Source organism: Ranitomeya imitator, chromosome 3 (assembly GCF_032444005.1).
Source record: "Ranitomeya imitator isolate aRanImi1 chromosome 3, aRanImi1.pri, whole genome shotgun sequence".
In the NCBI taxonomy this organism is placed as follows: domain Eukaryota; kingdom Metazoa; phylum Chordata; class Amphibia; order Anura; family Dendrobatidae; genus Ranitomeya; species Ranitomeya imitator.
Window position 1 is genome coordinate 823,594,752 of NC_091284.1, and position 25,445 is coordinate 823,620,196.

The 25,445-nt window shown below is 44.8% G+C and overlaps 1 protein-coding gene and 1 long non-coding RNA gene across 3 annotated transcripts in view; one reads left to right on the forward strand and one right to left on the reverse strand.

The window, feature by feature from the left end:
• Positions 1-9,728, reverse strand: part of MOGAT2 (monoacylglycerol O-acyltransferase 2) — an 87,975-nt gene extending 78,247 nt beyond the window's left edge. Inside the window, exon 1 of the mRNA XM_069759393.1 lies at positions 9,220-9,728. Coding sequence (XP_069615494.1) covers positions 9,220-9,313 — 94 coding nt within the window. The 5' untranslated portion in view covers positions 9,314-9,728. The remainder of the gene's footprint in view (positions 1-9,219) is intronic.
• Positions 9,595-24,538, forward strand: LOC138671315 (uncharacterized). 2 transcript variants are annotated; one of them, XR_011319451.1, is made up of 3 exons: positions 9,595-9,706; positions 22,043-22,178; positions 24,517-24,538. It is a non-coding gene; the product is annotated as an uncharacterized lncRNA (long non-coding RNA). The 2 variants fall into 2 exon arrangements; XR_011319450.1 differs by lacking the exon at positions 24,517-24,538 and adding an exon at positions 22,486-22,563.
• The last annotated feature ends 907 nt before the right edge of the window (positions 24,539-25,445 follow it).

Genomic DNA, 25,445 nt, shown 5'->3' on the forward strand with positions numbered 1-25,445 from the left:
TGCTAAACCGTTGACTGATTTGACCAAGAAAGGTGCTGATGTGGTCAATTGGTCCTCTGCGGCTGTAGAGGCTTTTCAGGAGTTCAAGCGTCGTTTTTCTTCTGCCCCTGTGTTGTGCCAGCCAGATGTTTCGCTCCCGTTTCAGGTCGAGGTTGATGCTTCTGAGATTGGAGCAGGGGCTGTTTTGTCGCAAAGAAGTTCTGATGGCTCGGTGATGAAACCATGTGCCTTCTTTTCTAGAAAATTCTCGCCTGCTGAGCGCAATTATGATGTTGGCAATCGAGAGTTGTTGGCCATGAAGTGGGCATTCGAGGAGTGGCGACATTGGCTTGAAGGAGCTAAACATCGCGTGGTCGTCTTGACGGATCACAAGAATTTGACTTATCTCGCGTCTGCCAAACGGTTGAATCCTAGACAGGCTCGATGGTCGCTCTTTTTCTCCCGTTTTGATTTTGTGGTTTCATACCTTCCGGGATCTAAGAATGTGAAGGCTGATGCCCTGTCAAGGAGTTTTGTGCCTGACTCTCCGGGTGTTCCGGAGCCGGCGCGTATTCTTAAAGAGGGGGTAATTTTGTCTGCCATCTCCCCTGATTTGCGGCGCGTGCTGCAGAAGTTTCAGGCTGATAGACCTGAACGTTGTCCAACAGAGAAACTGTTTGTCCCTGATAGATGGACTAGTAGAGTTATCTCTGAGGTTCATTGTTCGGTGTTGGCTGGTCATCCTGGAATCTTTGGTACCAGAGATTTGGTGGCTAGATCCTTTTGGTGGCCTTCTTTGTCACGGGATGTGCGTTCTTTTGTGCAGTCCTGTGGGACTTGTGCTCGGGCTAAGCCCTGCTGTTCTCGTGCCAGTGGGTTGCTTTTGCCCTTGCCGGTCCCGAAGAGGCCCTGGACGCATATTTCCATGGATTTTATTTCTGATCTCCCTGTTTCTCAAAGGATGTCGGTCATTTGGGTGGTTTGTGATCGCTTCTCTAAGATGGTCCATTTGGTACCCTTGTCTAAATTGCCTTCCTCCTCTGATTTGGTGCCATTGTTTTTCTAGCATGTGGTTCGTTTGCATGGCATTCCGGAGAACATCGTCTCGGACAGAGGTTCCCAGTTTGTTTCGAGGTTTTGGCGGTCCTTTTGTGCTAAGATGGGCATTGATTTGTCTTTTTCTTCGGCTTTCCATCCTCAGACTAATGGCCAAACCGAACGAACTAATCAGACTTTGGAAACATATCTGAGATGCTTTGTTTCTGCTGATCAGGATGATTGGGTGTCCTTCTTGCCTTTGGCTGAGTTCGCCCTTAATAATCGGGCCAGCTCGGCTACTTTGGTTTCCCCTTTTTTCTGTAATTCTGGTTTCCATCCTCGTTTCTCTTCAGGGCAGGTTGAGCCTTCGGACTGTCCTGGTGTGGATACTGTGGTGGACAGGTTGCAGCAGATTTGGACTCATGTGGTGGACAATTTGACATTGTCCCAGGAGAAGGCTCAACGTTTCGCTAACCGCCGGTGCTGTGTTGGTCCCCGACTTCGTGTTGGGGATTTGGTTTGGTTGTCATCTCGTCATGTTCCTATGAAGGTTTCCTCTCCTAAGTTTAAGCCTTGTTTCATTGGGCCATATAAGATTTCTGAAGTTCTTAATCCTGTGTCATTTCGTTTGGACCTTCCAGCTTCTTTTGCCATCCATAATGTGTTCCATAGGTCGTTGTTGCGGAGATACGTGGCGCCTATGGTTCCCTCCGTTGATCCTCCTGCCCCGGTGTTGGTTGAGGGGGAGTTGGAGTATGTGGTGGAGAAGATTTTGGATTCTCGTGTTTCGAGACGGAAACTCCAGTACCTGGTCAAGTGGAAGGGTTATGCTCAGGAAGATAATTCCTGGGTTTTTGCCTCTGATGTTCATGCTGCCGATCTAGTTCGTGCCTTTCATTTGGCTCATCCTGATCGGCCTGGGGGCTCTGGTGAGGGTTCGGTGACCCCTCCTCAAGGGGGGGGGTACTGTTGTGAATTCTGTTGTCGAACTCCCTCCTGTGGTCGTGAATGGTACTTCGGTGAGTTCTGTCTATGGACTCCCTCTGGTGGCTGTGAGTGGAGCTGCGGCTTCTGAGGTTCCTTACACAGGTGACGTGGTTTATCCTTTGGTTGGCTGCTCTATTTAACTCCACTCAGATCGTTACTCCATGCCAGCTGTCAATGTTCCTGCATTGGTTCAGTTCGCTCTTGGATCTTTCTGGTGACCTGTCTACTCCAGCAGAAGCTAAGTTCCTGATAGTTATTATTTGTTCATTGTTTCCTTGTTCAGCTGGTTATCATGATTTTGTCTTGCTAGCTGGAAGCTCTGGGATGCAGAGTGGCATCTCCGCACCGTTAATCGGTGCGGAGGTGTTTTTGCACACTCTGCGTGGTCTTTTGTAGTTTTTTGTGCTGATCGCAAAGATACCTTTCCTATCCTCAGTCTGTTTAGTAAGTCTGGCCTCCCTTTGCTGAAACCTGTTTCATTTCTGCGTTTGTGACTTTCATCTTTACTCACAGTCAATATATGTGGGGGGCTGCCTTTTCCTTTGGGGAATTTCTCTGAGGCAAGGTAGGCTTTATTTTCTATCTCTAGGGCTAGCTAGCTCTTAGGCTGTGAAGAGGCGTCTAGGGAGAGTCAGGAACGCTCCACGGCTATTTCTAGTTGTGTGATAGGATTAGGGGTTGCAGTTAGCAGAGCTCCCACTTCCCAGAGCTTGTCCTGTGTGAGTTTAACTATCAGGTAGTGTCGGGTGCTCCTAACCACCAGGTCCATAACACTCCCCCTAGTGTTGGCTGCAGGCGGAATTGTATCATGTATCTCTGTATACAGGGAGCTCCCCCTAGTGGTGGCTGCAGACAGGATCTTATCATGTATCTCTGTATACAAGGAGCTCCCCCTAGTGGTGGCTGCAGACAGGATCTTATCATGTATATCTCTGTATACAGGGAGCTCCCCCTAGTGGTGACTGCAGACAGGATCTTATCATGTATCTCTGTATACACGGAGCTCCCCCTAGTGGTGACTGCAGACAGAATCTTATCATGTATTTATGTATACAGGGTACTCCCCCTAGTGGTGGCTGCAGACAGGATCTTATTTATCTCTGTATACAGGGAGCTCCCCCTAGTGGTGACTGCAGACAGGATCTTATCATGTATCTCTGTATACAGGGAGCTCCCCCTAGTGGTGGCTGCAGACAGGATCTTATCATGTATCTCTGTATACAGGGAGCTCCCCCTAGTGGTGGCTGCAGACAGGATCTTATCATGTATCTCTGTATACAGGGAGCTCCCCCTAGTGGTGGCTGCAGACAGAATCTTATCATGTATCTCTGTATACAGGGAGCTCCCCCTAGTGGTGGCTGCAGACAGAATCTTATCATGTATCTCTGTATACAGGGAGCTCCTCCTAGTGGTGGCTGCAGACAGGCTCTTATCATGTATCTATGTATACAGGGAGCTCCCCCTAGTGGTGGCTGCAGACAGGATCTTATCATATATCTCTTCATACAGGGAGCTCCCCCTAGTGGTGGCTGCAGACAGGATCTTATCATGTATCTCTGTATACAGGGAGCTCCCCCTAGTGGTGGCTGCGGACAGAATCTTATCATGTATCTCTTTATACAGGGAGCTCCCCCTAGTGGTGGCTGCAGACAGGATCTTATCATATATCTCTTCATACAGGGAGCTCCCCCTAGTGGTGGCTGCAGACAGGATCTTATCATGTATCTCTGTATACAGGGAGCTCCCCCTAGTGGTGGCTGCGGACAGAATCTTATCAGGTATCTCTGTATACAGGGAGCTCCCCACTAGTGGTGGCTGCAGACAGGATCTTATCATGTATGTCTGTATACAGGGAGCTCCCCCTAGTGGTGGCTGCAGACAGAATCTTATCATGTATCTCTGTATACAGGGAGCTCCCCCTAGTGGTGACTGCAGACAGGATCTTATCATGTATCTCTGTATACAGGGAGCTCCCCCTAGTGGTGGCTACAGACAGGATCTTATCATGTATCTCTATATACAGGGAGCTCCCCCTAGTGGTGACTGCAGACAGAATCTTATCATGTGTCTGTATACAGGGAGCTCCCCCTAGTGGTGGCTGCAGACACAGTCCTGTCATATATCTCTGTATACAGGGAGCTCCCCCTAGTGGTGGCTGCAGACAGGATCTTATCATGTATCTCTGTATACAGGGAGCTCCCCCTAGTGGTGGCTGCAGACAGAATCTTATCATGTATCTCTGTATACAGGGAGCTCCTCCTAGTGGTGGCTGCAGACAGGCTCTTATCATGTATCTATGTATACAGGGAGCTCCCCCTAGTGGTGGCTGCAGACAGGATCTTATCATATATCTCTTCATACAGGGAGCTACCCCTAGTGGTGGCTGCAGACAGGATCTTATCATGTATCTCTGTATACAGGGAGCTCCCCCTAGTGGTGGCTGCGGACAGAATCTTATCATGTATCTCTTTATACAGGGAGCTCCCCCTAGTGGTGGCTGCAGACAGGATCTTATCATATATCTCTTCATACAGGGAGCTCCCCCTAGTGGTGGCTGCAGACAGGATCTTATCATGTATCTCTGTATACAGGGAGCTCCCCCTAGTGGTGGCTGCGGACAGAATCTTATCAGGTATCTCTGTATACAGGGAGCTCCCCACTAGTGGTGGCTGCAGACAGGATCTTATCATGTATGTCTGTATACAGGGAGCTCCCCCTAGTGGTGGCTGCAGACAGAATCTTATCATGTATCTCTGTATACAGGGAGCTCCCCCTAGTGGTGACTGCAGACAGGATCTTATCATGTATCTCTGTATACAGGGAGCTCCCCCTAGTGGTGGCTACAGACAGGATCTTATCATGTATCTCTATATACAGGGAGCTCCCCCTAGTGGTGACTGCAGACAGAATCTTATCATGTGTCTGTATACAGGGAGCTCCCCCTAGTGGTGGCTTCAGACACAGTCCTGTCATATATCTCTGTATACAGGGAGCTCCCCCTAGTGGTGGCTGCAGACAGAATCTTATCATGTATCTCTGTATACAGGGAGCTCCCCCTAGTGGTGGCTGCAGACAGAATCTTATCATGTATCTCTGTATACAGGGAGCTCCCCCTAGTGGTGACTGCAGACAGGATCTTATCATGTATCTCTGTATACAGGGAGCTCCCCCTAGTGGTGACTGCAGACAGGATCTTATCATGTATCTCTGTATACAGGGAGCTCCCCCTAGTGGTGGCTGCAGACAGGATCTTATCATGTATCTCTGTATGCAGGGAGCTCCCCCTAGTGGTGGCTGCAGACAGGATCTTATCATGTATCTCTGTATACAGGGAGCTCCCCCTAGTGGTGACTGCAGACAGGATCTTATCATGTATCTCTGTATACAGGGAGCTCCCCCTAGTGGTGGCTGCAGACAGGATCTTATCATGTATCTCTGTATGCAGGGAGCTCCCCCTAGTGGTGGCTGCAGACAGGATCTTATCATGTATCTCTGTATACAGGGAGCTCCCCCTAGTGGTGACTGCAGACAGGATCTTATCATGTATCTCTGTATACAGGGAGCTCCCCCTAGTGGTGGCTGCAGACAGGATATTATCATGTATCTCTGTATACAGGGAGCTCCCCCTAGTGGTGACTGCAGACAGGATCTTATCATGTATCTCTGTATACAGGGAGCTCCCCCTAGTGGTGGCTGCAGACAGGATCTTATCATGTATCTCTGTATACAGGGAGCTCCCCCTAGTGGTGACTGCAGACAGGATCTTATCCTGTATCTCTGTATACAGGGAGCTCCCCCTAGTGGTGTCTGCAGACAGGATCTTATCATGTATCTCTTTATACAGGGAGCTCCCCCTAGTGGTAAATCCTAGCTGTGTGACTCTAACACCAAGATACTGTAGTTTATCATCATTTTGCTAACGAGCAAATTTTCACTATTTGAGACCTTAGAAGCAGATTGGCTTCATGTTCACCTCATGCGGTCGAGTGCAGGTGCAGCCACATGATAAGTGCGGGGTCTCAGACACATTATTACATGTATTATTCATGAAGAGTCCTGACCCCCTGATGTCGCCCTTGTACAGGAGACGGTGTCGGGTCATACAGGCGATGCTCCGTGTATTTAATCATCCAATAAAATAAATGAAGGATTAAGGGAAAACTCCAGAGACTGTGAAGGAAGACACAGAGCCACCATAACCGCCCACTACCCCACCAGGACCCTTCCTAAAATGCTCCATTACAAGAGAAGACGTCACAGCTTTCCTGTATCACTAAGAGGCCAGAACAGCAGACAGTATCACAGAGGAGAGGATTAGATACGCGGCTCAGCAGTCAGTATCACACAGGAGAGGATTAGATACACGGCTCAGCAGACAGTATCACACAGGATGGGATTAGATACACGGCTCAGCAGACAGTATCACACAGGATAGGATTAGATACACGGCTCAGCAGTCAGTATCACACAGGATAGGATTAGATACACAGCCCAGCAGTCAGTATCACACAGGATAGGATTAGATACACGGCTCAGCAGACAGTATCACACAGGAGAGGATTAGATACACTGCTCAGCAGACAGTATCACACAGGAGAGGATTAGATACACGGCTCAGCAGTCAGTATCACACAGGATAGGATTAGATACACAGCTCAGCAGACAGTATCACACAGGATAGGATTAGATACACGGCTCAGCAGACAGTATCACATAGGATTAGATACACAGCTCAGCAGACAGTATCACACAGGAGAGGATTAGATACACGGCTCAGCAGACAGTATCACACAGGAGAGGATTAGATACACAGCTCAGCAGTCAGTATCACACAGGATAGGATTAGATACACAGCTCAGCAGTCAGTATCACACAGGATAGGATTAGATACACGGCTCAGCAGACAGTATCACACAGGAGAGGATTAGATACACGGCTCAGCAGACAGTATCACACAGGAGAGGATTAGATACACAGCTCAGCAGTCAGTATCACACAGGATAGGATTAGATACACGGCTCATCAGACAGTATCACACAGGATAGGATTAGATACACGGCTCAGCAGACAGTATCACACAGGAGAGGATTAGATACACAGCTCAGCAGTCAGTATCACACAGGATAGGATTAGATACACGGCTCAGCAGTCAGTATCACACAGGAGAGGATTAGATACACAGCTCAGCAGTCAGTATCACACAGGATAGGATTAGATACACGGCTCAGCAGACAGTATCACACAGGAGAGGATTAGATACACAGCTTAGCAGTCAGTATCACACAGGATAGGATTAGATACACGGCTCAGCAGACAGTATCACACAGGAGAGGATTAGATACACAGCTCAGCAGACAGTATCACACAGGAGAGGATTAGATACACAGCTCAGCAGTCAGTATCACACAGGATAGGATTAGATACACAGCTCAGCAGTCAGTATCACACAGGAGAGGATTAGATACACGGCTCAGCAGACAGTATCACACAGGAGAGGATTAGATACACAGCTCAGCAGACAGTATCACACAGGAGAGGATTAGATACACAGCTCAGCAGACAGTATCACACAGGAGAGGATTAGATACACGGCTCATCAGACAGTATCACACAGGATAGGATTAGATACACAGCTCAGCAGACAGTATCACACAGGATAGGATTAGATACACGGCTCAGCAGACAGTATCTCACAGGATAGGATTAGATACACAGCTCAGCAGACAGTATCACACAGGAGAGGATTAGATACACAGCTCAGCAGTCAGTATCACACAGGAGAGGATTAGATACACAGCTCAGCAGACAGTATCACACAGGAGAGGATTAGATACACAGCTCAGCAGACAGTATCTCACAGGATAGGATTAGATACACAGCTCAGCAGTCAGTATCACACAGGATAGGATTAGATACACGGCTCAGCAGACAGTATCACACAGGAGAGGATTAGATACACGGCTCATCAGACAGTATCACACAGGATAGGATTAGATACACAGCTCAGCAGACAGTATCACATAGGATAGGATTAGATACACGGCTCAGCAGACAGTATCTCACAGGATAGGATTAGATACACGGCTCAGCAGACAGTATCACACAGGATAGGATTAGATACACAGCTCAGCAGTCAGTATCACACAGGATAGGATTAGATACACGGCTCAGCAGTCAGTATCACACAGGATAGGATTAGATACACGGCTCAGCAGACAGTATCTCACAGGATAGGATTAGATACACGGCTCAGCAGACAGTATCACACAGGATAGGATTAGATACACGGCTCAGCAGTCAGTATCACACAGGATAGGATTAGATACACGGCTCAGCAGTCAGTATCACACAGGATAGGATTAGATACACGGCTCAGCAGACAGTATCACACAGGAGAGGATTAGATACACAGCTCAGCAGTCAGTATCACACAGGATAGGATTAGATACACAGCTCAGCAGACAGTATCACACAGGAGAGGATTAGATACACGGCTCAGCAGTCAGTATCACACAGGATAGGATTAGATACACAGCTCAGCAGTCAGTATCACACAGGATAGGATTAGATACACAGCTCAGCAGTCAGTATCACACAGGAGAGGATTAGATACACGGCTCAGCAGACAGTATCACAGAGGAGAGGATTAGATACACGGCTCAGCAGTCAGTATCACATAGGAGAGGATTAGATACACGGCTCAGCAGACAGTATCACACAGGAGAGGATTAGATACAATTCTCAGACTACTCAAGCAATGGGCCCAATTCGTCATTTGCGCTTTTTAAGTCACTTTTCTCGCATTTTTCTTGCACAAATTCTTCAAAATCGTGCGGATTATTCTTACATTTTTTGCGCAAAATAAAAAAATGCTCTTTATTTTATTTTTTTATGACTTTTTAGTACAAAAAGTCGTATGTTTGTTAAAAGCACGCGAGATTTGTATGAAGTTTTCTCGAGTACAAAAAAAACATTTGGGCATATTTTTTTTTTTTTTTTTTAAAGCTGCAATTGATAAATAGCAGAAACCAATTACAAACATTTGAAGGAAAAAAGTCATCACATATACAATAGAGATTAACAAATAGCGCCATTTCAAGAAAAAGCAAACAACACAAACAACTTGGCAAACAAGAGGCAAATGCAATAATACCTGGGGCCCAATGTGCTTAGATACAACTTTTCCCTGATAACACAAAATCGGTCCGTTCTTACCCAGCGCCAGGAAGGAGACCACCCACTGGAGCACGGCCGCCGTCTGCAGCCTCCGCTGTAAGGGAACGGACCGAGAGGCAAATTCGATCGCCATGCTGTCAGCCCGGGCTGCAGAGAATGGTGTCCTGCAGGCTGGATATCGGGGTCCAAAGTCTGCCGGGACGAGACGACGTGTTGCAATGTGAACGTCGGCCTCGCTCTGTGGGATGAAGTGTAATAAGCTGCACGGATCTGTGCGATATCAGCCCTACCGCTATCAGCGGAGATTATACAGATCCATGCACCCCGCACCCATCCGTGGATGAGCCACAACCAACGTAATTAACCCACCACAGCCCAGAACAGGTCCACACTTCTGCCGGGTCATGAACGGGTCTCTTTCCTGATTGTTTCCTACAATGTATCTGCACAGAAGATCAATTCCGACACTGCCCAGACAAGAGCGGCCAGTGTTCGTGTAACCGCGGATTCGCACAGCGCCGACCAGGTCAGTATGACACTGATGGGATGGAGGCGATAGTATAATGAAGCGAGGAGGCAGTGATTTCTTCTAGGGACCCGAAACTCCAGAGAATGGAAGAAATCATTAGCATAAAAGACTATAAATCAATTTCTCACTGTCTACACCATAGCAATAACGCAAAAAGGTAAGACGGGTTTAACAATTCAATTACCTGTATGCCCATAGTAATAGATAAAAATCGACCAGGGTGACAGATTCCCTTTAAGATCCTGTCTGCAGCCACCACTAGGGGGAGCTCCCTGTATACAGAGATACATGATGAGATCCTGTCTGCAGACACCACTAGGGGGAGCTCCCTGTATACAGAGATACATGATAATATCCTGTCTGCAGTCACCACTAGGGGGAGCTCCCTGGATACAGAGATACATGATAAGATCCTGTCTGCAACCACCACTAGGGGGAGCTCCCTGTATACAGAGATACATGATAAGATCCTGTCTGCAGTCACCACTAGGGGGAGCTCCCTGTATACAGAGATACATAAGATAAAATCCTGTCTGCAGCGACCACTAGGGGGAGCTCCCTGTATACAGAGATACATGATAAGATTCTGTCTGCAGTCACCACTAGGGGGAGCTCCCTGTATACAGAGATACATGATAAGATCCTGTCTGCAGTAACCACTAGGGGGACCTCCCTGTATACAGAGATACATGATAACATCCTGTCTGCTGTCACCACTAGGGGGAGCTCCCTGTATACAGAGATACATGATAAGATTCTGTCTGCAGCCACCACTAGGGGGAGCTCCCTGTATACAGAGATACATGATAAGATTCTGTCTGCAGTCACCACTAGGGGGAGCTCCCTGTATACAGAGATACATGATAAGATTCTGTCTGCAGCCACCACTAGGGGGAGCTCCCTGTATACAGAGATACATGATAAGATTCTGTCTGCAGTCACCACTAGGGGGAGCTCCCTGTATACAGAGATACATGATAACATCCTGTCTGCTGTCACCACTAGGGGGAGCTCCCTGTATACAGAGATACATGATAAGATTCTGTCTGCAGCCACCACTAGGGGGAGCTACCTGTATACAGAGATACATGATAAGATCCTGTCTGCAGTCACCACTAGGGAGAGCTCCCTTTATACAGAGATACATGATAAGATTCTGTCTGCAGCCACCACTAGGGGGAGCTCCCTGTATACAGAGATACATAAGATAAAATCCTGTCTGCAGCGACCACTAGGGGGAGCTCCCTGTATACAGAGATACATGATAAGATTCTGTCTGCAGTCACCACTAGGGGGAGCTCCCTGTATACAGAGATACATGATAAGATTATGTCTGCAGCCACCACTAGGGGGAGCTCCCTGTATGCAGAGATACATGGTAAGATTCTGTCTGCAGCCACCTCTAGGGGGAGCTCCCTGTATACAGAGATACATGATAAGATTCTGTCTGCAGCCACCACTAGGGGGAGCTCCCTGTACACAGAGATACATGATGAGATCCTGTCTGCAGCCACCACTAGGGGGAGCTCCCTGTATACAGGGATACATGATAAGATCCTGTCTGCAGCCACCACTAGGGGGAGCTCCCTGTATACAGAGATACATGATAAGATCCTGTCTGCAGCCACCACTAGGGGGAGCTCCCTGTATACAGAGATACATGATAAGATCCTGTCTGCAGTCACTACTAGGGGGAGCTCCCTGTGTACAGAGATACATGAGAAGATCCTGTCTGCAGCCACCACTAGGGGGAGCTCCCTGTGTACAGAGATACATGATAAGATCCTGTCTGCAGCCACCACTAGGGGGAGCTCCCTGTATACAGAGATACATGATAAGATCCTGTCTGCAGCCACCACTAGGGGGAGCTCCCTGTATACAGAGATACATGATAAGATCCTGTCTGCAGTCACCACTAGGGGGAGCTCCCTGTATGCAGAGATACATGATAAGATTCTGTCTGTAGCCACCACTAGGGAGAGCTCCCTGTATGCAGAGATACATGATAAGATCCTGTCTGCAGCCACCACTAGGGGGAGCTCCCTGTATACAGAGATACATGATAAGATCCTGTCTGCAGTCACCACTAGGGGGAGCTCCCTGTATGCAGAGATACATGATAAGATTCTGTCTGTAGCCACCACTAGGGAGAGCTCCCTGTATGCAGAGATACATGATAAGATCCTGTCTGCAGTCACCACTAGGGGGAGCTCCCTGTATACAGAGATACATGATAAGATCCTGTCTGCAGCCACCACTAGGGGGAGCTCCCTGTATACAGAGATACATGATAAGATCCTGTCTGCAGCCACCACTAGGGGGAGCTCCCTGTATACAGAGATACATGATAAGATCCTGTCTGCAGTCACCACTAGGGGGAGCTCCCTGTATACAGAGATACATGATAAGATCCTGTCTGCAGCCATCACTAGGGGGAGCTCCCTGTATACAGAGATACATGATAAGATCCTGTCTGCAGCCACCACTAGGAGGAGCTCCCTGTATACAGAGATACATGATAAGATCCTGTCTGCAGCCACCACTAGGGGGAGCTCCCTGTATACAGAGATACATGATAAGATCCTGTCTGCAGTCACCACTAGGGGGAGCTCCCTGTATACAGAGATACATGATAAGATCCTGTCTGCAGCCACCACTAGGGGGAACTCCCTGTATACAGAGATACATGATAAGATCCTGTCTGCAGCCACCACTAGGGGGAGCTCCCTGTATACAGAGATACATGATAAGATCCTGTCTGCAGCCACCACTAGGGGGAGCTCCCTGTATACAGAGATACATGATAAGATCCTGTCTGCAGTCACCACTAGGGGGAGCTCCCTGTATACAGAGATACATGATAAGATCCTGTCTGCAGCCACCACTAGGGGGAGCTCCCTGTATACAGAGTTACATGATAAGATCCTGTCTGCAGTCACCACTAGGGGGAGCTCCCTGTATACAGAGATACATGATAAGATTCTGTCTGTAGCCACCACTAGGGAGAGCTCCCTGTATGCAGAGATACATGATAAGATCCTGTCTGCAGCCACCACTAGGGGGAGCTCCCTGTATACAGAGATACATGATAAGATCCTGTCTGCAGCCACCACTAGGGGGAGCTCCCTGTATACAGAGTTACATGATAAGATCCTGTCTGCAGTCACCACTAGGGGGAGCTCCCTGTATACAGAGATACATGATAAGATTCTGTCTGTAGCCACCACTAGGGGGAGCTCCCTGTATACAGAGATACATGATAGGATCCTGTCTGCAGCCACCATTAGGAGGAGCATCCTGTATACAGAGATACATGATAAGATCCTATCTGCTGTCACCACTAGGGGGAGCTCCCTGTATACAGAGATACATGATTAGATTCTGTCTGCAGCCACCACTAGGGGGAGCTCCCTGTATACAGAGATACATGATAAGATCCTGTCTGCAGCCACAACTAGGGGGAGCTCCCTGTATACAGAGATACATGATAAGATCTTGTCTGCAGTCACCACTAGGGGGGGCATCCTGTATACAGAGATACATGCTAAGATCCTGTCTGCAGCCACCATTAGGGGGAGCTCCCTGTATACAAAGATATGTATTACGATTCTGTCTGCAGCCACCACTAGGGGGAGCTCCCTGTATACAGAGATACATGATAAGATCCTGTCTGCAGCCACCACTAGGGGGAGCATCCTGTATACAGAGATACATGATAAGATCCTGTCTGCAGCCACCACTAGGGGGAGCTCCCTGTATACAAAGATACGTGTTATGATTCTGTCTGCAGCCACCACTAGGGGGAGCTCCCTGTATACAGAGATTCATGATAAAATCCTATCTGCAGCCACCACTAGGGGGAGCTCCCTGTATACAGAGATTCATGATAAAATCCTATCTGCAGCCACCACTAGGGGGAGCTCCCTGTATACAGAGATGCATGATAAGATCCTGTCTGCAGCCACCTCTAGGGGGAGCTCCCTGTATACAGAGATACATGATAAGAGCCTGTCTGCAGCCACCACTAGGGGGAGCTCCCTGTATACAGAGATACATGATAAGATCCTGTCTGCAGCCACCTCTAGGGGGAGCTCCCTGTATACAGAGATACATGATAAGATCCTGTCTGCAGCCACCACTAGGGGGAGCTCCCTGTATACAGAGATACATGATCAGATCCTGTTTGCAGCCACCACTAGTGGGAGCTCCCTGTATACAGAGATACATGATAAGATTCTGTCTGCAGCCACCACTAGGGGGAGCTCCCTGTATACAGAGATACATGATAAGATCCTGTCTGCAGCCACAACTAGGGGGAGCTCCCTGTATACAGAGATATATGATAAAATTGTTTTATGGGGTAAGATGATTAAATAAGTATTTACCCAGTAAATATTTATAGTTCTAGAAACAGTCTGGAAGTTTGTGGTGCGGATATTCAAGGAGCCAAAAAAGGGTCCTGGTTCAGTATCATTTCAGGTTTTCTGCACTTCACCATGGTGTCCACAAGATGGCAGTCATCTGAACAATTTTTTTCTAACTATACTTTTAATATCACAATATAATCTATGTTATTATACATCAGGTTCAGTTCATAGTATTTTTTGATCATTTGGGCCAGGGTTGCCAGTTATAAGACCACTGTCGCTGGAATCTTGAAGGCACCTATTTAGTTTGTATTTTTCATGTAGTATTATATCATGTTGATTTACATATTCCATACAATAGTATTATAAAGTGCATGTATAAAGTGCTGCACAAATAGGCTGCCACCATACTGTGCAAAACAATAGCACTACTATAATGTATAATGTATAAAACCGCCATACAGTGCAAATGAGATACCACCACAGAGTAAAGTCACAATAATATCCTACGGTGTTTAAATTCCACAACCGTACAGTACATACATACACAACTGCCATACGGTGCCTGAATGACCACCATACAGTGCATACATAACCGCAACAGTGCATATATACCTGCCACAGAATCCAGATAGAATCGGAATACAGTACATACATACCTGTCACATAGTGCTTACATAACCTCCATACAGTGCATGCATGACCTTCATACATTACATACATAACTGTCACACAGTACATGCATAACCGCCATACAGTGAATACATAACCACCACACAGGGTCCTGGTCATCACAGTAGCATTGCTTTCCTCACTGGGAGAGTGATGTTACGTTTGGAAGCAATGAAGGATATCTTTTATCAGGTAACCACCACTATTTCTAGGTGACTCCCCTATATATTGTGGTTTGGAGGGAAAGAGAGATCAGATTGTTAGAGAGACAGAAGAGAGCAGACCGACAGAGTGTCAGAAGGTCTGAAGGGGCCTACAACTCCTGGAAAGAGACATACAGAAAGCCGACCATTGTTCAGTGAGCGTGAAGGAGAGGGAAGCACAGGAGCGTAGCATCAGGGGAGACCAGCTAAGAGCAGGCTGATCCCTGTGAGGCGCAGATAACCGTAGCCAGACCACCGAGGTTGTAAGGGACTCCACATCTTACATCAGAGACTGGCAGAACAGCTGAACAGTTACCTGTCCACCACACACACCTGAGACACAGTAACACATGGAGCCCGGGGGTGCTAGAGTCCCTGTAAAAAGGCTCGAGTTACCTGTCATACAGGTATTGTCCTATCCTATATGGGGACAGAGAGACGAACTGTGAGGACCTTATCTGAATCCATAGGCAGTAAGGAACTACACCACCACCGCGCCATGAGTAAGGCTTTTGAACTTCACCTGGTAAGGGGGACTCTGGATTCGCTTCCAAGCCGGCCGGACCCTGCCTGCCCTGTGATCTGGTGCCCTGGACTGTGGCTGCCTGAAGTCTTCAGTAAACAGGTAAAGAGACTGTAAACCTGTGTCCTCATTCTTTACTGCGCCTCTCACCATCTTCCACCTACACACCGGGAGCCCTGGGGACACACTTGACCTGTGGGAAGGTACACCATCTAGCTGCCATAACATCACGCCAGCGGACCCCTTAAAGCAGCGTCGGTCCCCACTGACCGAATACCACAGGTGGCGTCACGAACATAAACTTTATTCACCAAATCCCTTTTAAAGACTTTCCCCTTTTACATGGGCGCCCAGGGCCACGGACCGGGTCACCATCGTGACATCCCCCCCTGTGAACACCAGACCCGGTACCGGGTACTCCACGGCCCTGGCAGGGCGACTCACATACATAGCCACCATACAGTGCATATAACCACCATACAGTGCATGCTACATAACCACCATACAGTGCATATATTACCGCCATTCAGTGCATACATAATTGCCATTCATAGCATGCATGATCACCATACAGTGCATGCATAACCAGAATGCAGTATCTACATAACCGCCACACAGTATGTACATAATCGCCATACAGTGCATATGTAAGGGGTGTATGAAGGGTGCCTTTGCACACTTTCCTAATAAAGTGGGTACATTTCCCACGTGAAGTGATATTGTTTTATTGTGCATTAACATGTACACAGCGTGCTTATGTATATGTACTGAGTAAGTTATATATATATCTTTATGGGCTAGGGATAGATATAGTAATAGAGTAAGGTTTAGTATTAATTAGGGGTGATTTAGGTGATAGAACACTGGGGGGCACTGTGGAGTAGGAGATTAGATTGAGTTAGGTTCAGGACTGGTGTCAGTCAGAGTAGTGACAGTTGAGAAAGGCGGCGGGGGCCAAGGAGTGGCGCGAGGAGCGTCTCCCTGAGGTAATCAGAAGAGCTGAGCAGAACCGTCAGGTTGTGAGAGGAACGAGTGAGGAGAAGTCCAGGCTCTACGGGAGGCATGAGACATGGTGGAGAGAAGCAGAGCAGCATGAGAGAGACGGAGGCTAGGCTTAATGATTAGTGATGAGCGAATATACTCGTTACTCGAGATTTCTCGTGCACGCTCAGTGGTCCTCCGAGTATCTTTTTGTGCTCGGAGATTTAGTTTTCATTGCCGCAGCTGAATGATTTACATCTGTTAGCCAGCTTGAGTACATGTGGGGGTTGCCTGGTTGCTAGGGAATCCCCACATGTACTTATGCTGGCTAACAGATGTAAATCATCCAGCTGAGGCGATGAAAACTAAATCTCCGAGCACTAAAAAATACTAAAAATACGGACTGCCTTGACGCAATGTGAACCTGGCCTTAATAATGTAGCCAGTGGTTCTGGGCCCCTGACTTCCCATATGACTGTGTCACGGGGGCATCTCGTGATGTAATTTAGGGGGTCTCTACCTTGTCAGTGCACTTGTGTATCAGGATCAGCACGATTCTGTCATTTTCTTTATAAATTATCAGTTTGTGGCTGACAATCATTAATGTGTGGAGGTCAGTAATAGAAATGACCCACGTGGCCCATACACCTCCTCCCTCCATCAGATACAGGGCACATAATACAGAAGGATAATAATAACACTGATAACCTTGAAGATTTATTTTAGGACGTCCTATCCCCAAAGGTGCATCTGCCACAGAGAGTGAAGACACAACTGTTATGGGGTCAATAGCGAGGAAATCCTAGCAATGATTACTGAAATTTCACTACCGGAAGCCGCCCCAAGGGGGAGCTCCATTTCTTCTTGCTCTGTTAGGACACACACAGTGTTCACTACTGAACACTGAAGGTCATGCAATGAAAGATTACGTCCTGAAACCAGCGCCAGAGTCAGGATGCACTTTATGGGCCGAGTTTGTACGGCCCCCGAAGGACGGTATAAATATCCACATGGCCCTTTGCAAAAAAAAAGATTCCCCACCCCTGCACAGGCCGCGCAGCGCTTCTCACCCGGTCCGGGACCCATGCGCCTGTAATGGCAGTACTGTCCTGATGGCGGCCCTGCCTGGGTGTGACCAGCGCCCTATTCATGCCTCATGTATTGAGCAATGCCCCTTCCATGGATTGATAGGCTGTGAGTGATTGTTTGATCAGTATTTTGCACCTGTGTTGCCGCCCTCTCTACTATATTGGTTGGCTGCATCCTGTTTTTTTTTTTTTATTTGATTTTTTTATAAATGTTTCCAATATTTTATTAATAAATAAAGAGATCGTAAAAAAATATCTAGGGAAATTATGATTTTTTTTTTTTCCTTTATTGTTCACTTCTTCCCCTGCAGCTGCGGAGTCTATGGGATCCGTCCTCCTGACATTAGTAACAGCTAGGACTAATATGATTCTTGTAGGACCAGGAGATTTACTATGCTTTGCAGAAATCTAGCGATCATGTGACCGGTCCAAAAAACGCACTGGGACTGCAAGCGGTCACCGCGATCATCTGCTTACAGTTCCCAGCGAGGTACAGACATCATAGTGTGAACATTGCTCCACAGAGGGTTTTATTTCAGATTTCATCTTTTCTTATTCCTATGTTATACGTGGGACCTTATATATTACCTGCTGGCGAATCTATGATATGGCTCTATAGACGCGTCTATACTACAGCAACTGCAGACTGCGCACCCCCAGAATCCTCTCCTAGGCCCCAAGAAACAAAGACCCTGCTTTCTCAAGTCTGCAGTTTCCCAGGATAATCAATTCATGCATGAGCGGATCCATTCATTACTTACCAGCTCTGACCACAAGAATCCTCTATGCAAAGAGAAGGAATCGGGACGTGAAGAGTAACAATATAACCAGAGAGTGCAAACGATGGAGTGACCACATAGTTATTATATCTCCCACTAATCAGACCCATCCCGCCAATCACACATCATACTGATCCGCTATTATATACTGGTAGTCCACATCATACTGCCCCTATGTACAAGAATATAACTACTATAATACTGCCCCCTATGTACAAGAATATAACTACTATAATACTGCCCCTATGTACAAGAATATAACTTTCTATAATACTGCTCCTATGTACAGGAATATAACTACTATAATACTGCCCCTATGTACAAGAATATAACTACTATAATACTGCCCCTATGTACAAGAATATAACTACTATAATACTGCCCCCTATGTACATGAATATAACTACTATAATACTGCCCCTTTGTACAGGAATATAACTACTATAATACTGCCCCCTATGTACATGAATATAACTACCATAATACTGCTCCTGTGTACAAGAATATAACTACTATAATACTGCCCCCTATGTACAAGAATACAACTACTATAATACTGCCCCTATGTACAGGAATATAACTACTATAATACTGCCCCCTATGTACATGAATATAACTACTATAATACTGCTCCTGTGTACAAGAATATAACTACTATAATACTGCCCCCTATGTACATGAATATAACTACTATAATACTGTCCCTATGTACAGGAATATAACTACTATAATACTGCTCCTATGTACAAGAATATAACTACTATAATACTGCCCCCTATGTACAAGAATATAACTACTATAATAGTGCCCCCTATGTACAAGAATACAACTACTATAATACTGTCCCTATGTACAGGAATATAACTACTATAATACTGCCCCCTATGTACATGAATATAACTACTATAATACTGCTCCTGTGTACAAGAATATAACTACTATAATACTGCCCCCTATGTACATGAATATAACTACTATAATACTGTCCCTATGTACAGGAATATAACTACTATAATACTGCTCCTATGTACAAGAATATAACTACTATAATACTGCCCCCTATGTACAAGAATATAACTACTATAATACTGCTCCTGTGTACAAGAATATAACTACTATAATACTGCCCCCTATGTACATGAATATAACTACTATAATACTGTCCCTATGTACAGGAATATAACTACTATAATACTGCTCCTATGTACAAGAATATAACTACTATAATAGTGCCCCCTATGTACAAGAATACAACTACTATAATACTGTCCCTATGTACAGGAATATAACTACTATAATACTGCCCTCTATGTATAAGAATATAACTACTATAATACTGGCCCTATGTACAAGAATATAACTACTATAATACTTCTCCTATGTACAGAAAAATAACTACTATAATACTGCTTCTATGTACAAAAATATAACTACTATAATACTGCCCCCTATGTATAAGAATATAACTACTATAATACTGCCCCCTATGTACAAAAATATAACTACTATAATACTGCTCCTATGTACAAGAATATAACTACTATAATACTGCCTCCTATGTACAAGAATATAACTACTATAATACTGCTCCTATGTACAAGAATATAACTACTATAATACTGCCCCCTATGTATTGTGAATTCTGTTGTCGGGCTCCCTCCTGTGGTCGTGAATGGTACTTCGGAGAGTTCTGTCCATGGACTCCCTCTGGTGGCTATGAGTGAAGCTGCTGCTTCTGAGGTTCCTTACACAGGTGACGTGGTTTATCCTTTGGTTGGCTGCTCTATTTAACTCCTCTCAGATCGTTACTCCATGCCAGCTGTCAATGTTTTTGCATTGGTTGAGTTCGCTCCTGGATCTCTCTGGTGACCTGCCTTCTCCTGCAGAAGCTAAGTTCCTGATAGTCATTATTTGTTCACTGTTTTCTTGTCCAGCTGGTTATCATGATTTTGTCTTGCTAGCTGGAAGCTCTGGGATGCAGAGTGGCCCCTCCGCACCGTGAGTCGGTGCGGAGGTCTTTTTTGCACACCTTGCGTGGTTTTTGTAGGTTTTTGTGCTGATCGCAAAGTTACCTTTCCTATCCTCTGTCTATTTAGTAAGTCTGGCCTCCCTTTGCTGAAACCTGTTTCATTTCTGCGTTTGTGACTTTCATCTTTACTCACAGTCATATGTGGGGGGCTGCCTATTCCTTTGGGGAATTTCTCTGAGGCAAGTTAGGCTTTATTTTCTATCTCTAGGGCTAGCTAGTCCTTAGGCTGTGACGAGGTGCCTAGGGAGCGTCAGGAGCGCTCCACGGCTATTTTTAGTGTGTGCGATAGGATTAGGGCTTGCGGTCAGCAGAGCTCCCACATCCCAGAGCTTGTCCTGTATGAGTTTAACTATCAGGTCGGGTGCTCCTAACCACCAGGTCATAACACCTATGTACAAGAATATAACTGCTTTAATACTGCTCCTATGTACAAGAATATAACTACTATAATACTGCTCCTATGTACAAGAATATAACTACTATAATACTGCTCCTATGTACAAGAATATAACTACTATAATACTGCCCCCTATGTGCAAAAATATAACTACTATAATACTGCTCCTATGTACAAGAATATAACTACTATAACACTGCCCCCTATGTACAAGAATATAACTACTATAATACTGCTCCTATGTACAAGAATATAACTACTATAATACTGCCCCCTATGTACAAGAATATAACTGCTATAATACTGCTCCTATGTACAAGAATATAACTACAATAATACTGCTCCTATGTACAAGAATATAACTACTATAATACTGCCCCTATATACAAGAATATAACTACTATAATACTGCCCCCTATGTGCAAAAATATAACTACTATAATACTGCTCCCATGTACAAGAATATAACTACTATAATACTGCCCCCTATGTACAAGAATATAACTACTATAATACTGCTCCTATGTACAAGAATATAACTACTATAATACTGCTCCTATGTACAAGAATATAACTACTATAATACTGCCTCTATGTACAAGAATATAACAACTATAATACTGCCCCCTATGTACAAGAATATAACTACTATAATACTGCTCCTATGTACAAGAATATAACTACTATAATACTGCCCCCTATGTACAAGAATATAACTACTATAATACTGCTCCTATGTACAAGAATATAACTACTATAATACTGCCCCTATGTACAAGAATATAACTACTATAATATTTCTCCTATGTACAAGAATATAACTACTATAATACTGCTCCTATGTACAAGAATATACCTACTATAATACTGCCCCCTATGTGCAGGAATATAACTACTATAATACTGCATCCTATGTACAGGAATATAACTACTGTAATACTGCCCTATGTACAAGAATTAACTACTATAATACTGCCCCCTAGGTACATGAATATAACTACTATAATACTGCTCTCTATGTACAAGAATATAACTACTATAATACTGCCCCCTATGTACATGAATATAACTACTATAATACTGCTCTCTATGTACAAGAATATAACTACTATAATACTGCCCCCTAGGTACATGAATATAACTACTATAATACTGCCCTATGTACAAGAATATAACTACTGTAATACTGCCCCCAGATAATAATAATATTAGTAGTAGTAATGCTGGGCTACTATTGATGCTATGCTGACATACTGAGTTCCATGTTATTCTTCTTCTTTCTTGCATCCTGTAGTTTGGTTATTCTTCCTCTATGTATGAGCGGACATTATTGGAGGAGCGGTCGGTTTTCTGGGACTCGTGTGGCGGCACAGCTGTGACAGATGGCAGAGTGCTGACCAGATTAATATTGCTCCAGATAGCAGCCAGAGGTAAGACAGCGGAAGAGCAGGGGGGCAGGATGATATATGGAAGGAGAGATGAGGTAGACGATACAGGTAGATGCATGTATGATAAGAAACACATGATAATAATATGATTATTAATTCTATATTATATTAGTAGTTTAAATGTTTCTATAGTTAAAAAATTATGTACTGAGTAATTTTTTTTTTTTTTTAATTCTGTAGATTTTATTTGAGTCTGCTTTTACCCCTTCAACACCTTGCAATTTTCAGTTTTTAGCAGTTTTGTTTTTTCCTCCCCTTATTTTACTTCTTTATTTTTCCTTCCTTATAGCCCTATGAGGGCTTCTTTTTTGCGGGATGAGTTGAATGGCATAATTTATTCTATCATCTGATGCCCGGGACAATGGGGGAAAAAAATCTACCGTAAGTGCAAAAAAAAAAGTGCAATTCCATAATTGTTTCGGGGGGCTTTTCATTTACTATGTTCGCTACATGATAAAACTGACCTGGTAATATGATTCCCCACGTCAGTACAGTTACATAGCTATCCAAGTTTTTGTTAGTGGTGAATTTGGAAAGTAAAAAAAACAAACATTTTTTTGCTTGTGGTTCCGTTCCTGTCCGCACTTGCCGTTCCTGTCCGCATTTGCCGTTCCTGTCCGCACTTGCCGTTCCTGTCCGCACTTGCCGTTCCTGTCCGCACTTGCCGTTCCTGTTTGCACTTGCCTTTCCTGTCCGCACTTGCCGTTCCTGTCCGCACTTGCCGTTCCTGTCCGCACTTGCCTTTCCTGTCCACACTTGCCGTTCCTGTCCGCACTTGCCGTTCCTGTCCGCACTTGCCTTTCCTGTCCACACTTGCCGTTCCTGTCCACACTTGCCGTTCCTGTCCGCACTTGCCGTTCCTGTCCGCACTTGCCGTTTCTGTCCGCACTTGCCGTTCCTGTCCGCACTTGCCGTTCCTGTTTGCACTTGCCGTTCCTGTCCGCACTTGCCGTTCCTGTCCGCACTTGCCGTTCCTGTCCGCACTTGCCTTTCCTGTCCACACTTGCCGTTCCTGTCCGCACTTGCCGTTCCTGTCCGCACTTGCCTTTCCTGTCCACACTTGCCGTTCCTGTCCGCACTTGCCGTTCCTGTCCGCACTTGCCGTTCCTGTTCGCACTTGCCGTTCCTGTCCACATCTGTAGTTCCTTTCCTGTCTACACTTGCAGTTCATGTCCGCACCTGCGGTTCCCTTCCTGTCCTCACTTTCAGTTCCTGTCCACATCTGTGGTTCCATTCGTGTCTGCACCTGTGGTTCCGTTCCTGTCCTCACTGCGGTTCCGTTCCTGTCTTCACTTGCGGTTGCTGTCCACTTTCTCCACATTGGTTCCGTTCCTGCCGCACCTGCAGTTCTGTTCCTTTCTTCCCTTGCAGTTCCTGTGGTTCCGTTCCTGTCTGCACTTGCGGTTCCTGTCCACATCTTCCTTTCAACTCTTTATGGGAAGGAATATAAACAAAACAGCAATTCTGGCATTGTTGTTGTTTTTTTTTTTACGGTTTAATTTTTAAGCTATTCATCTTGCAGCACAAATAAAATGTTAATTTTATCCCGCGAGTCAGTATAATTACGCCGACACCAATTTTCTAAGGTTTTGTTTCTTTATTATTACTGTTGTACAATAAATACTATGAAAAAAAAAAACATTTTTGGGGGGTTGCCATTTTCTGAGAGCCATAAGTTTCACAATTTTTCCATCAGCAGGGCTCTTTTTTTATTACAATTATATTATTATTATCTTTATTATTGAAAAATATTTTTTTATCATTTGATTACACTTTTTGGAAGTCAAAATAAAATAAAAAAAAACCCAGCAATTTATAGAGTTTTTTTTTTTAAATGTTTTGATAGTTTTCCAGAAGAAATTACTTCTGGGGGTCTTAATATTCTGGTACTTTTATTATTTTCCCTAGATGCTTTTTTTGCAGGACAGGTTGTAGTTTTTACTTAGTTTGCTCATCAATTTTATCACTTTTACTTATTTATTTTTACTACGCATGAGCAAAAAAAATTACATCCGGAATTGGTTTAAATTAAAATATTTTACCATTTACCGTGCGGTATGATTTTAATTTCAATGACGGTGATATTCTATTTTTACGTTTTACTACTTTTTTTTTTACAAGAAAGGTCACTTAAAAAATATATATATCTGTTTTTGGTCTTCATACTGTTAGAGCTTTTACTGTTACATTTTTCTGCTTATGGAACAGTTTGGAATTTATTTTTTTTAAGGTATCAAACTGTAGTTTTATTGCTATAATTTTCAAATACAAATTCTTGATTACTTTTTATTTTTTTTTTATTTTTGATTACCCAAAACAGACGGATTGCGAGTCATCACCGGCAATCTGGATGTCCAGATACATTCATACAGAAAGGGTTAATGTATAATCTGTACGCAGCAAGCTCCTGAGCTCCCTCTAGTGGTGAATGCAGGAAACAGATTTTTGAATGTAAGTTTGTGTCCATTAAGCAGATTTGGGGCTTTGTATCAGAAAAAAAAACTGAAAACCAACCAGTATTAAGGGATATTACATAATTAATAAGCACAAAATACTTTACATAAAAACATGGTGATCGAAGGTAAAGATTCCCTTTAAGTCCAACAAGCATCCCAAAAGTAGCCCCATCAGGCAAGCATGCTCAATGCAGAATATGCATCATCGTATGTGGCCAAGGAGGCTTCAGGACCACCTGGAAGTAGACTTTAAAGGGGATGTTTGTTAAATTCTAAATTTCCAATGCCCCTTTTGAAAGAGCAGGTGGTCTGAGGTTGCAGTCTATTATTAGATAATTTGCCCTTATGGACCTGGTAGGCTCCACTGCATCACCCTGGAGCCAATGGGTAATACTCAGATTTTATGGTGCGTCAAGTGGTTGCAAGTACGGAATATCTGGGGTCCAATTTGGGAGCGCATTAATCTGACCGTTTGATCCAAGGTGGATCATAACCATGCATCTGTATGAGAATAGAATAGGCAAATAGGGTAGCAGTAATTGTATCATATTAATTCTATATTGGATGGCACCCTTTAGTGTCCCAAACTATGGCAGGAATATAGGGTTCAACCTTTTATATAGATTGCTATATAAAAAAAATTCTGTCAGCCATCACTAGGGGGAGCTCACTGCATGCAAACATTTATATCTGTCTTTGCTAAGTTCTTGAGCTCCCCCTAGTGGTGGTGAAGAGAAACAGAAATTCATAATTTCTCTCTACGTCCGTATGAATGGAAGCAGCAGAGATATAT